This window comes from Rhinoraja longicauda, chromosome 12, assembly GCF_053455715.1.
Source record: "Rhinoraja longicauda isolate Sanriku21f chromosome 12, sRhiLon1.1, whole genome shotgun sequence".
NCBI classification, from domain to species: Eukaryota; Metazoa; Chordata; class Chondrichthyes; order Rajiformes; family Arhynchobatidae; genus Rhinoraja; species Rhinoraja longicauda.
The window spans coordinates 40,014,571-40,028,432 of NC_135964.1; the positions used below are offsets into that span (position 1 = coordinate 40,014,571).

Below are 13,862 nucleotides of genomic sequence, written 5' to 3' on the forward strand. Positions count from 1 at the left end.
ACTCAACACTCTGCCATGTGCTGGTGTCTTCTGGTCCTTACCTAATTGCTTCCGTAGCTCTGGGTTTTGCTCTTTCAGAGGTGCCAGGGACCTGTCCATTACTTCTTCTGCTGACCCCTTCAACCAGTCTGAAGAAGGGTCCCAACCTGAAATGTCATCTGTCCGTTCACTCCACGGATACTGCCTGACCCACTGAGTTTCCCCAGAACTTTGTTTTTAGCAGCCACTATGAGTGTTTTCCCCTCCTCCCCTATGAGTGTTTTCCCCTCCTCCATGCCAGATTACCCTCTGATTACTTCAAACTTATTTCTCGGTCACGGTCAGTTGTCTTGAGACTGTTCCCTCCTACTGAGCAGCCAGGTTTTTCTGACCCAAATTTGATCTGATATTGTTAACAGATCTTTGCCCTCCGTTAATTTTGCAGCCTCCTTTGAAAGACCCCAAGAAAAAATAATCCTCGTTGTCCACCAATGAGTGATTTTCCCCAGAATTCTTGGTGTCATTGTCAATTATCAAATTGATGTCCCTCAACAACGTGTACCTCAATATCAAATTTGGTTCCCTCTTAAAGAACATTGTGCCACAGGCAGTGTGGAAATACATCTATCTTGTTGCAAAACTAATCCCATAATATGAAATGAATATGTCTTAAACACAGTGTTTTTTCCAAATTGGTATCTTCAATTTGTTTTGTATATGCCTTTCCGCAACAACTTCTGCCAGACATATACATCTGGCATTTGTCAGATTAAAAAATAATATTGACTTAGGTAAGGATGCACTGGATTTTGTGTTTAGATTCCTTTTACTTTGTCATTATTGTAAAGCTGAATTACATATTTTATCAAAAGAAGGGACAGTATGTGACTGTTTTTATTTTAGCACTGCTATTCAAGGAAGTACAGCCCCCAAATTAATTTGGCCCATTTTCTGGCAATTAGTTTAATTGAATAGTGAAGTTGTATTTGAATATTTGTAGCATATAATTCAAACTACTTACACAAGCGGGAGCTTGCATAAAAAATTGTCAAATCAAATTTTCAGATGTAAGCATATTGGTGGAAAGGTACACCCGTGACAAATGGTCCAAAATTCCACTGGGTGGTGCCGTCAGCGATGGCAGCCTCGCCTACAGTCAGTCCGTCTTTTTGTCTTTTTTGTTATTTTTAGTGTGTTTTAAAAAGTATGTGTTAATGTTCTCTGGTTTGTTTTAAGTGGGCAGGGGGGGGGGGGGTCAGGGGAAACAATCCCTTACCTTGCTGGAGATGCGATTGTTTTCCGGATCGTATCTCCGGTCGTTCTGCGGCCTAACATCGTGGAGCTGGGGGCCTTGCTCGGGACTGACTTTGAGCCTCGCTGCGGGGCATGGACTTACCATCGGAGCCGATTCCTTGCCTGGGATCGACGCTCCAACTGCGGCCTGCGGACTTTAACATCAAGGAGCTTGCAGTCTTGGATTGAGACCGATGTCAGGAAGCTCCAAAGCCGCACGAGGTTTGACTTGCCCCGACCCGGGGTAGATTGCCCGGTGTGAGGAAGCTGAGATTTCCCCCCTGATGCAGGAGCTTGATCGCCCCGATGAGGAAGGCCCGACAACTGGCCACGGGAGTCAAGATCGTCATGTCAACGGAAAGTTAGAGGCCCCAGACCGCTGGAGGACAAAGAAGGGAAGAGATTGAACTTTTTTTCGCCTTCCATCACAGTGAGGAATGTGGAGGAGTCACTGTGGTGGATATTCATGTTAAAATGTATCTTGTGTGTTTTGTTGCTTTTTATTAGTATGATGACTGTATGGCAAATGAAATTCCTTGTATGTTGCAAAACATACTTGGCTAATAAAGTATGATTATGACGTCGAACGTGGCTGACGGCCGGGGAAATGTGGAAAAGGGATTTATTAAAGTTTAAAATGGTAATTTTTAAAGTTTAAAAAGTGAATAACCTTTAAAATATAACAACCATTTGAACCGCATGCCAATGGTGAGTAAGGTGGGCCTAAAATTGTTGCGCTATAGTGTACCGTTTTGGGTCTATTTCGGGTACGTACAAGCTAACAAAGCGACAAACAAACAAGATGAGATTTTTAGTAATATATAAATAGATTATCAAAACATTTGGCTTATTGATTTTGTTTTGATGCCTGTTGGCGTTCAGCAATCAATCAGTGCGGGGGGGGGGGGGGGGGGTGGTAGATATGTCCTCTGTCTTTGTCAGACTAGAGGTACTTGGTATCAGGCATAATTCAGATAATGAACAAGATACTGACCATTGACATTGCAGCTTTATGAATATAAATATAACAGATTCTTTCAGTGAAATGGGGTAAGAGTAAACTTTTCTCTCGTCTTCAAAAAAGAAATAGAATATTTGTACTGAATTTTATTTTCAACTTGTTTATTTTTCATAGGAGCTGCTTTGAAGTATTTCTATATTGTAGAGAGGAGGACTCGTCAAAAGAGTTTTGGAAAGAATTTTTAAAAACTATTCAGGTAACATCTGCAATTTCTGTTCTCGTAACTAATGTTGACGATGGTTAATATTTTTAAGGGAAAAATTGCACAATTTATTTTTATAGCTGCTGAATTTCAGATTCATTGTTTTCATTTATTTTTAGTGCCACTTTTATATTAAAATGAATGTAATTTTGATCCTATTTCTCAATTGCTATTAACAGTGTATTTTTTGTCCACTGCAGGAATGTTACATTGTTTTACAGGAGGACTTAAATGCAGAACTTGATGTACTTATCAGGATGAGTAAAAATGGAGGACCGTGGCAAAATCCAGTTCTGATGTCCATCCTTAACCAAGAGTTAGTTACTCAGGAATTAGGTACAGTAATTGATGTTTGGAGTATTGGGTAGTTTCCCAAGTTACATTGTCAGTAGTTCTTTTCATTTTCTTCCTCCCCCTCAAAATATTGAGTATTTTAATCTAGAACCACTAATGCCTTGTTTCTAGGCCCTTTCTATCTCCATATATAAAATCCCGAAGAATGCTGAGATTGTATTGGCATAATTTTATAAGATTCTTACCTTGCGGTTATACTTTTCCCTTCCATCTCTGTTTTTTTGTGAAGTCTTTACTAAGGAATGTTTTAACTCATTACTTACACTTGAAGTGCTCAATGTGGCTGTCTCAGGGCAGTGATGTCATGGATAGAATTCCCAGACTATGATAACAGTAAAATGGATGGGGCTATCAATGTGGGTTATCCAGAAGAGACCTGGGCTTCCTAGTTCCATCGTTCAGTTTGGGAAGTGGAAAGCTGTGCTTTTATTTTGAATATATGTTAGCTTTTGCACGGAAATTCCAACATAGTTTTGATAAATACTCTCATCTGCTGTGTGTACATAGTGCACCAGCCTGGTCGGCTTCTACCATGTCCCATCAGACATTTGCTACAGTCTACACCCTGTATTATTGATGCGACAGCCCATTGCATTGGTCTAATACGACATTGGAAGTTGTCTCGGCCTTCTAGTGTGTTGTTGGGCCCTTTTCCAATATTTGGCCTCAGTGTGTGTCATTTTCCAAGGCTACGAAACTGGTTTGTTGAAAAAGATTAATTAAAAACTTTGGATATTTTTGGATTGGGCAAACAATCCTTGAAGGAGATAGAAATGTATTTACATTTTCAGAAGTAAAGTTTCAACAGAAAACATGTGACTTAAAGATGGTGGAACACAGAGTGCAGAGACTCCAGCAATAAGTCTGATGTGCATCGATATTCAACGCTGTAAACCTTACCCATGGCACAAAGGTCAAAGACTTTAGAGCCAGGAACTGAGAGAAAATCAGACTGGAAGTAATTTGCACCTGCAGAATGAAGCATTCTGAAGATCTCCAATACCAAATCTCTGATTTTTGATTTGAGTGTCCTTGATTCCATCCCACAATATGCTATCTGCTATAATCCCATAGTATCCATAACTACCAAGAACCCAAGGTCATCTGATAGTTTAAAGATATAAAATATCTTTGGAGCAGATGGAAATATCTGTTGAATTACTGACCCGAGGCAGAGAAACACCTGGAATGAATTCATGGACTCCTCTGCTTCATCTAAGAAAATAAGAACATGCCTGGTGATCTCAAAGATGTGGAATTGTGTTTGGGGGTAATATCTGATGTCTGCCATCAGGCACCCTTGGGCTTTTTCAAAAGTTTCACACTAAACATCAGGAACACAGATAACGTGCACTCGGAAGAGTGTGGATCCCATTCCATTGTCTCCAGTGTGCCTGCAACAAGTATACAGGGAGCAGTAGGAAATGCTGAAAGGGATATGCAACATCCTATCTGTGCACCTATTTGCACTGTCACGTACTGCTTGCCCAACCTGAGCAGAGACTGAACATTGCATGACTCACCTGCCGCATCAGAACCAGCAAAACTGGAGTGGAAGCAAATCATTCTCACCGCCAAGAGACCACCCGAGACTGGTGTTTCTTAATTTTGCTGGGGAATTTCCAACAGTGTCTTATTAGGTATGCCTCTTTAATCAAGTTTGTTCTTATTGTTCAAGCCACCATTGCAGTTAATGGAAGTGAATAAATTGCTTATCAAAAGCCTGTTTACATTATTGCTAATGCTACTTTATTTGATGCCAAGGTCTTCTTACATTGCCTTCCCAATTGAAATTAAGTGGTAAATGTACTTATTGAATGGGACATTTAGTCAGAAGTCAAGTTATCTTACTACCAAGAGAAACCTAGTCATATTTCATCTTTTCAGTATAAACAAATCTATCACTGAGATTCCAAGGGATATTAGGCTAAAGGGAGAATGGAGTGTTGTGATTAATAAAAATAACGCAAATTGCTATCTTTGGTGTTTAAACTGATTTAATTATTTATATTGAGTACCTTTGGATAGGTTTTGCTCTGTGGCCATCAATTATTCTTACGGCACCCGGGCATTGGGCATGTCTTAACAGGAAATGTCCTGCCAGCTGGTCCACACAGGTTTCACTCTCGGGCCAATTTGACATCTGTTGCACTGACTATTGCTACAAGCGTAGCCGAGGCTGATAGAGCAGATGATGGCCTTCCACTGCCCTTCTCTTCAAAGCGACCATAGAATGCATTGAGCTCATCAGGAAGGGACACATTGCAGTCAGCGATATTTCCCAACTTCACTTTGTGGCCCACTGTAGCATTTAAGGCTTGCTACAAACCACGGGTGTTCATGTGGTTGGTCACCTTGGAACTCTAGCTTGCTCCAGAATTTCCTCTTGGCAAGCTTGATTGCTTTGCGATGGAATTGCTGTATCAAAACCATAGTTTCACTATAAGTGAACATCACTTGATCAACTTGATGCATTTGCAGCCCAAGGAAGACGAAACACATTGTGAAATTAAAATACTGACTTTAAAGAAGTTTATACAAAACACAGAAAATGAACATTGAATCTATCTAAAAGAAATTCTGAATCTTTGTTTGATGGCCAACTGCATTCGTCATTTTGGGATTATATTTTTAATTTGGTCACTCTATCCGAAAAAGACAGCTGTATAATTGCAGGCACAGAATCAAATAGTTTGTTGTTTGGACAAGTCGGGAAAGCATGGCCAAGCATTCCCTGAAAGAGTTCCAACTATGCACTCTTGTGGGAAAACCCAGATATTTCACTAAACCAAGTTAATATTTAAATGTTCTGTTGAAATTTACCTGGATGTGCAACATTGATTACTGCAATACAAATAAAAGAGCAAACTCTATTCGGGCCATGGTTATTCAATTTATCCGAGTATAAGTGTTTAGTTAGGTTTATTTAAGACTTATTTTTAAACAATGTTCCTTTATAAGGATTTTAATCTGCTTTGTCAGTACAGTAGAAGGGAATACAATGATTAATATCTGCTTGTTCCTGATAAACCATGATTTCAACTAATTATGTTTTCAATTTGAAAATTTTAACCATTGATTTAAAATAATTGTGAGAACCTAGGTGTGTAATTTTATAAACCCAAATAGATGTCCCTGGGACGGGTCAAGGGGACTGTCATAAAGGACATTTGCAGTTGGAACAATCCTAGAAGTGTTCCCTCCAGCAGGCATCTCTGCACCTGAAGAATTTATCTTGGTGCTCATTTGGCTGGTGGGGTGTTTGGGCTGTAGATGGTCTTGACAGCCCTGAATAACCCCATTACGTCATGGCCATCAGCAAGTTGCTGTACTCTCTCCATCCAGCATGTGTTCCTTAGGTCATAGGTTTTGTACTGAATCTCTGGTTTCTGGTATTTGTAGGATTGTTTCTTTTCACTCAAAATGGTTGAACCTACAATTCAGGAGGGCCTTGCATTTACAATAAATGAACATCTTGATCTCCCGAACACTCTCCTCAAACCATTCTTAATTCTTTGTGGTGAAGAAGCTAGGACTCACTGCATGTGCTAATATCAGGGCAGCCCAAAGACTGTGGACACTGGCCACTATAATCTGAGAGTCAGGTTGTTAGTGAGATGCTGTCTGATAACAGTTACTATCATCGTGTACTTATCTCTGACACTGATCTGATTGTGGTACCACTCCGTGATGCTGATGCTTTGAGGCCACGTTAACAGATCAAGTTATATTGGGCGAATAGTATGCAAACTTAAAGCACACGGTATTGTGGGTTCAGTATTGACGTGGATAGAAAACTGGCTGGCAGACAGGAAGCAAAGAGTAGGAATAAACGGGTCCTTTTCGGAATGGCAGGCAGTGACTAGTGGGGTACCGCAAGGCTCAGTGCTGGGACGCCAGCTATTTACAATATATATTAATGATTTGGACGAGGGAATTGACTGCAACTTCTCCAAGTTTGGGGATGACACGAAGCTGGGGGGCAGTCTTAGCTGTGAGGAAGATGCTAGGAGGCTGCAACGTGACTTGGAGAGGTTAGGTGAGTGGGCAAATGCATGGCAGATGCAGTATAATGTGGATAAATGTGAGGTTATCCACTTTGGTGGCAAGAACAGGATAGCAGACTGAATGGTGGCCGATTAGGAGAAGGGGAGATGCAACGAGACCTGGGTGTCGTGGTACACCAGTCATTGAAAGTAGGCATGCAGGTGCAGCAGGCAGTGAAGAAAGCGAATGGTATGTTGACATTCATAGCGAGGGGATTTGAGTATAGGAGCAGGGAGGTTCTGCTGCAGTTGTACAGGGCATTGGTGAGACCACACCTGGAGTATTGTGTACAGTTTTGGTCTCCTAATCTGAGGAAAGACATTCTTGCCATAGAGGGAGTACAGAGAAGGTTCACCAGATTGATTCCTGGGATGGCAGGACTTTCATATGAAGAAAGACTGGATAGACTCGGCTTCTACTCGCTGGAATTTAGAAGATTGAGGGGGGATCTTATAGAAACGTACAAAATTCTTAAGGGGTTGGACAGGCTAGATGCAGGAAGATTGTTCCCGATGTTGGGGAAGTTCAGAACAAGGGGTCACAGTTTAAGGATAAGGGGGACGTCTTTTAGGACCGAGATGAGAACGTTTTTTTTCACACACAGAGTGGTGAATCTGTGGAATTCTCTGCCACAGAAGGTAGTTGAGGCCAGTTCATTGGCTATATTTAAGAGGGAGTTAGATGTGGCCCTTGTGGCTAAAGGGATCAGGGAGTATGGAGAGAAGGCAGGTACGGGATACTGAGTTGGATGATCAGCCATGATCATATTGAATGGCGGTGCAGGCTCGAAGGGCCGAATGGCCTACTCCTGCACCTATTTTCTATGTTTCTATGAAAGATAAACACAAAAAGCTGGAGTAACTCCGTTGGTCAGGCAGCATCTCTAGAGAAAAGGAATAGGTGATGATTTGGGTCGATACCCTTCAGATTGAGAGTCAGGGAAAAGGGAAACGAGAGATGTAGAAGGTAAATAGAACAAATTAATGAAAGATATGCAAAAAGCAACGATGCTCAAGGAACTCGTTATCACATACCCCACAGCCAACAACAGACCACAATGTGTATGTGATAACGAGTTATACAGACGGTGATTATAATAATAATAATAATGCATTTTATTTATATAGCGCTTTTCATATACTCAAAGACGCTTTACAGAGATTTTGAGAACATAGGGAAATGAATCAATAGATAAATAAGTAAATAAATAAATGAACAGAGAAAGGAGACAGAAGGTGAGGTGACTTTCAGTGGTTGAAGGCAGTACTAAACAGGTGAGACTTCAGCGATGTTTTGAATGTGGTGAGTGTGGAGGAGTCTCTAACGGTTTGGGGTAGTGAGTTCCATAGGGTGGGAACAGCGATGGAGAAAGCCCTGTCCCCCCAGGATCTGAGTTTGGTCCGGATGTGGGGGGATAGGAGATTGGCAGCGGCAGAGCGGAGGGTGCAGGTGGGAGTGTGCCTGTGGAGGAGGTCGGTCAGGTAGGATGGGGCCAGGTTATGGAGGGCTTTGTAGGTTATGAGGAGGATTTTGTACTGGATTCTCTGGGGGATGGGGAGCCAGTGGAGTTTATAAAGGACGGGGGTGATATGGTCACGGATCGAGGTGTGTGTGAGTAGACGGGCAGCGGAGTTTTGAATGTATTGAAGTTTATTGATGATTTTTGAGGGTGCGCCATAGAGGAGGCTGTTGCAGTAGTCCAGACGGGAGGTGATGAAGGCGTGGATGAGGGTTTCTGCAGCTGTGGAGGAGAGGGATGGACGGAGACGGGCAATGTTTTTGAGGTGGAAGAAGGCTGTCTTTGTGATGTGTTTGTCGAAGGAGAGGGTTTGATCAAGGATGATTCCAAGATTCCGGATGTGAGGTGAGGTGGATACTGGGAGACCATCAATGTTGAGGATGAAGTTTTGGGTGGATTTGGTGAGCGTTTTTGGACCAATGATGATGATTTCAGATTTCTTGCAATTGAGTTTGAGGAAGTTTGATTGAAGCCAAGATTTTATTTCAGTGATGCAGGATGGCAGTGAAACTAGTACCACGACTAAGGTGGAGGAGTGACAGAGAGAGAGGGTGCAAGGTTTTCTTGAAGGGAGAATTTAATGAAACAGCAATTTAATGAGATGCTGTTCCTCTGATAATGGAGGAAGCCCAAGATAAATAGGTCAGTGCGGGATTGGGAAGGGAAATTGTTTGTTAAACGGGAGATCAGCCATATTACTCCCAAAGCACACTATCTATTCTGAGCTCCATCGCAGAAAGCAATTACATGACAGAGATGGGTGAAGATGCAAGGATATAGCATCTAGGAAACCTTTGACCTCTGCTCAAAAATTTGTGAAGACACATTGGGCATGGTATTGAGAACCTGAAGTCCATGCCAGAGGACCACAGAGATGCTCTGTTTGAGTGGTAGAACGACACGTCATATTCCATCCCCTGCTTCTCTTAACTGCTCTGTTTTGCTATTGTGTGACTGCATGTGATTGCACCCATCAATTTGCATGACCCATCCACCTACTCCATCGTGCACTTCCTGCCCCCAACTGTAGAAGAGTCGGTTCCATATTGGTCTCTAACCAATGGCAAAACTCACACAATTCACCCTTGATCCCGTGGAACTGTTTAATAAGCATTGGATAAACAGGTTGTTTTCTTTCCAGTCAGTATAAAAAGCTGAAGCAACTATGCAGATTTTTAAAAAGATTGATTGAGAATTGATGTGATAAAAATGCAATCATACAACAGCAAAATAGAGCAGTTAAGAGAAAAGTAGGGGATGGAATATGATGAGCAGAGGTAATGTCCTAAAATTATCCAAAATGGTCCCTTTTGAATGCTGATAATTCTTATCTTCTACTGGAACTGAGATGCTGCGTCTCTCGAGGGCATCTCAAACAAAAGCAATTCAGTTTAACTTGCTACCCACATAATTGCATTTTCCCATGAATCTTTGAATAATAAATCGAATCATGATCTTAGCTGATAATTTTGTCCTTAGAAACCATCGGTGATTATGGTTGTAAAGCTGGGATCCCTGCAGAGCCCAGCTAAATCAGTTCACGACAGAAATTGATCCTTGGATCTTTTTTTTAGCTATGTTTGTTTTCACTAAACTGCTGGAGAATCATTAAACTTTAACTCTTTGAAACAATTTTATTTAATATTGTAAAGTGCAAAACCAGTGCCAAAAATGTAAGCACCCACAGTGTTCATTTCAACATCACTGGCATTTGAGCTAAAAACTTGTAAAGCAAACATGCCAGGGATTCTTTAATTTCCCTGGCCACGTAAGCAATCATGGTTAAAATTGCAAAGGGAATTACCTAATCAACTACTTTGTCTTAATTATAAGCCTGTTTTGTACTTAAGCATTGTGTATGCAAGTTGCTTATATATTCATATCCTTTGTGCAAGTTAAATTATTTTGATTTACTGTGCAGCTTAGTTCAAATTGTACAGCTACTAAAGTTGGATAAGCAGTTGCTCATTCACTAAGGTATTTCAGCACACAATTAATAAAAAATGTGTGTGTGTGTGTCTATTAATCCAATGGAGATGCAAGATGTTTGTTTGTATTTACAGTGCCCTCCATAATGTTTGGGACAAAGACCCATCATTTATTTATTTTGCCTCGGTACTCCACAATTTGAGATTTGTAATAGAAAAAATCACATGGTTAAAGTGCACATTGTCAGATTTTATTAAAGGGTATTTTTTATACATTTTAGTTTCACCATGTAGAAATTACAACTGTGTTTACACATGTCCCCCCCCCCCCCCCCCCCTCATTTCAGGGCACCATAATGTTTGGGACATATGGCTTCACAGGTGTTTGTAATTGCTCAGGTGTGTTTAATTTCCTCCTTTAATGTAGGTATAAGAGAGCTCTCAGCACCTAGTCTTTCCTCCAGTCTTTCCATCACCTTTGGAAACTTTTATTGCTGTTTATCAACATGAGACCAAAGTTGTGCCAATGAAAGACAAAGAAGCCATTATGAGACTGAGAAACAAGAATAAAACTGTTAGAGACATCAGCCAAACTTTAGGCTCACCAAAATCAACTGTTTGGAACATCATTAAGAAGAAAGAGAGCACTGGTGAGTTTACTATCGCAAAAGGACTGGCAGACCAAGGAAGACCTCCGCAGCTGATGACAGAAGAATTCTCTCTATAACGAAGAAAAATCCCTAAACACCTGACCGACATATCAGAAACACTCTTCAGGAGTCAGATGTGGATTTGTCAATGACCACTGTCCACAGAAGACCATGAATAGAAATACAGAGGTAAGCTACGCTGCAAGATGTAATCCACTGGTTAGCCGCAAAAATAGGATGGCCAGGTTACAGTTTGCCAAGAAGTACATAAAAGAGCAACCACAGTTCTGGAAAAAGGTCTTGTGCACAGAAGAGATGAAGTTTAACTTGTATCAGAGTGATGGCAAGAGCCAAGTGTGGAGAAGAGAAGGAACTGCCCAAGATCCAAAGCATACCACCTCATCTGTGAAACACGGTAGTGGGGTGTTATGGCCTGGGCATGTATGGCTGCTGAAGGTACTGGCTCACTTATCTTCATTGATGATACAACTGCTGATGGTAGTAGCATAATGAATTCTGAAGTGCATAGATACATCCTATTTGCTCAAATTCAAACAAATGCCTCAAAAGTCATTGGCCAGCGGTTCATTCTACAGCAACACAATGATCCCAAACATACTGCTAAAGCAACAAAGGAGTTTTTCTGTACCATCAGATTCAGGAACGGCCTCTTCCCCACTGTTATCAGACTACTAAGCAGACCTCTCGTATGCTACGTCTGTAGTCCTGATCTCCCAACGATGGTCTGCGCACATTTATGTCTTGCGCACTTCTCATTATGGCCTGCGCACTTTTATCAGTACTTTCTCTGTAATGCTGTAACACTGTTTTCTAAGCTCTGGTTATTGTTCTCTTTGCCCTTACCTGTTGTATACGGCTTGATTGTACTCGTGTACGGCATGACTTAACTGGATAGCATGCAAACAAAGCTTTTCACTGTATCCCTGTACACGCAACAATAAGAAAACAATACCAACTGGATGCATGGGATAATAATTGTTGTGGTGTCTTGCCCATTAACAAATTGAACAAAATGTTGGGAATTGTATTCCTGTGTTCTTCCGAAGGTATCTTTTTATCAAAAGGATTGGTAAAAAATGCACATTTGCAGCGGCTTTCTGTTTTTCACCCAACTGTGGAGCAATGATGGACTTGCATGGCAATTCCACCTGCCTTTCCAATGTACTGCAACAGACAGCAATAGGATAGGTGGATGTAGGGCTGTTGATTCACACATCATTTGCCTCGCTTTCATAGTATAAATTTGTATTGAAAAAATATATGAAAAAAATGCATTTGGTTTGCTTTTCCATAAGAAACACTGCTCACGTCATGTTCAATAGAGTAAAATTGATAGATTTACAAGAAGGATCTTCAGTTTTACTATCTTCCCAGTGGTTGTATGTTTTTAAACTTGCTGATGTTGCATTCTCATCATTGATTTTGCTGTGTGTGGAAGTAGATTGCTAAAAAGAAAGATCTAATTAATTTTATTTCATTTTGTGTTCCTATCCATTGTGTGCCTTTTACAGTAGATGAATATTTGGGATCAGAATCCCCAGTGTTCTTTGAATACAGAGTGAAATACTTGATGAAGTACAAGCATATCAGCGAAGCAATGACACTGACCAAATACTGTGTGAATCACCCGCAAACCGGCACAAATAAGTATTTTCTCCACTTATTCTTAACATGGTTATGCCGCACATCGCCAGAAGAAGTCATGTTGCAAGAGGTACGGTTTTGTATTGAGTTTTTGTCAACATTAATGGGAGATATTTATTAAATTTCATATACCTTACGTACCTTTTCATATACCTTACTGTACATATCAGAAAAAGTAACCTTGAAACAATTGTTTTTATTGGATGTTTGTAAGATTCTCCAAAGTGTTACAGAGGAACATTTGTTTTCTTTGACTCTTCTCCATTTGTTTTCCCTCAAAGATTACTAGAATCGACTGCCAGGAAGCCCTGGATGTTATTTGCAGATTCGATTCAGAAGGGCAGGTGGAATTGGCTTGGATTTTGTGTGTGGCATTCCTTACTCAGCAGCTAAAAAATGGAGACATGTATTGTACTAGGTAAATATTCTGGGTTTTTTTGTAAAAAAAACTATCCCAGATCCTTTTCAAGTTTTCTTTAAAAAACATTTGGGAACTACATCTTACACTTTGCCTTGTTTTGACTAATCATTTTGGCTAATGGCTAAATTTGCTTTAATAATGAAAATTGGTACAGATTCAAGTCATTGACGAAGCACAGGAACAGGACCTTCAGCACAGCTCATCCATGCCAACCAAAATATCTGTACTTCTGTACAATAATAAATCTAAACCCTCTAAATATTTCCCCTATTACCTTAAACCTATGCCCTCTTCTACCTTGAGAAAAAGATTGTCCATCCACCATATGATTTTATAAGGTCAAACCTCAGCCTCATTTACTCCAAGGAAAATAGTCCCAGCAGTTCCAGTCTCTCTTCATAACTCAAGCCTGCCAGTCCCAGCAACATGCTTATGAATCTTTTTCTGCATCCCTCTAGCTTAATCACTTTCTTCCCATACCATGATGTCCAGAACACAATATCACCTGGTCAGGCCCTGAGGATTTATTAACCTTGATGCACCTTAAGACTGCCAGCAACACTTCTTTTGTAATATTAACACATTTCAGGACGTTACTGTTCTCTTCTCTGAATTTCCTAGCTTCCAACAGGTTCCTCAATGTAATACAACACTGTAAGCGACACAGTGACGCAGTGGTAGAGTGGCTGCCTTACAGCGCCAGAGATCTGAGTTCAATCCTAAGTATGGATACTGCCTGTATGGAGTTTGTCCATTCTCCCTGTGACCGTGTGGGTTTCCTCC

General features: G+C 40.8%; 1 protein-coding gene across 1 annotated transcript in view; it reads left to right on the forward strand.

Annotated features, from left to right (window-relative positions):
- Positions 1 to 13,862, forward strand: part of LOC144598953 (zinc finger protein 654-like) — a 59,150-nt gene that overhangs the window by 30,932 nt on the left and 14,356 nt on the right. Inside the window, exons 3-6 of the mRNA XM_078409602.1 lie at positions 2,408 to 2,489; positions 2,696 to 2,831; positions 12,526 to 12,728; positions 12,940 to 13,076. Coding sequence (XP_078265728.1) covers positions 2,408 to 2,489; positions 2,696 to 2,831; positions 12,526 to 12,728; positions 12,940 to 13,076 — 558 coding nt within the window. The remainder of the gene's footprint in view (positions 1 to 2,407; positions 2,490 to 2,695; positions 2,832 to 12,525; positions 12,729 to 12,939; positions 13,077 to 13,862) is intronic.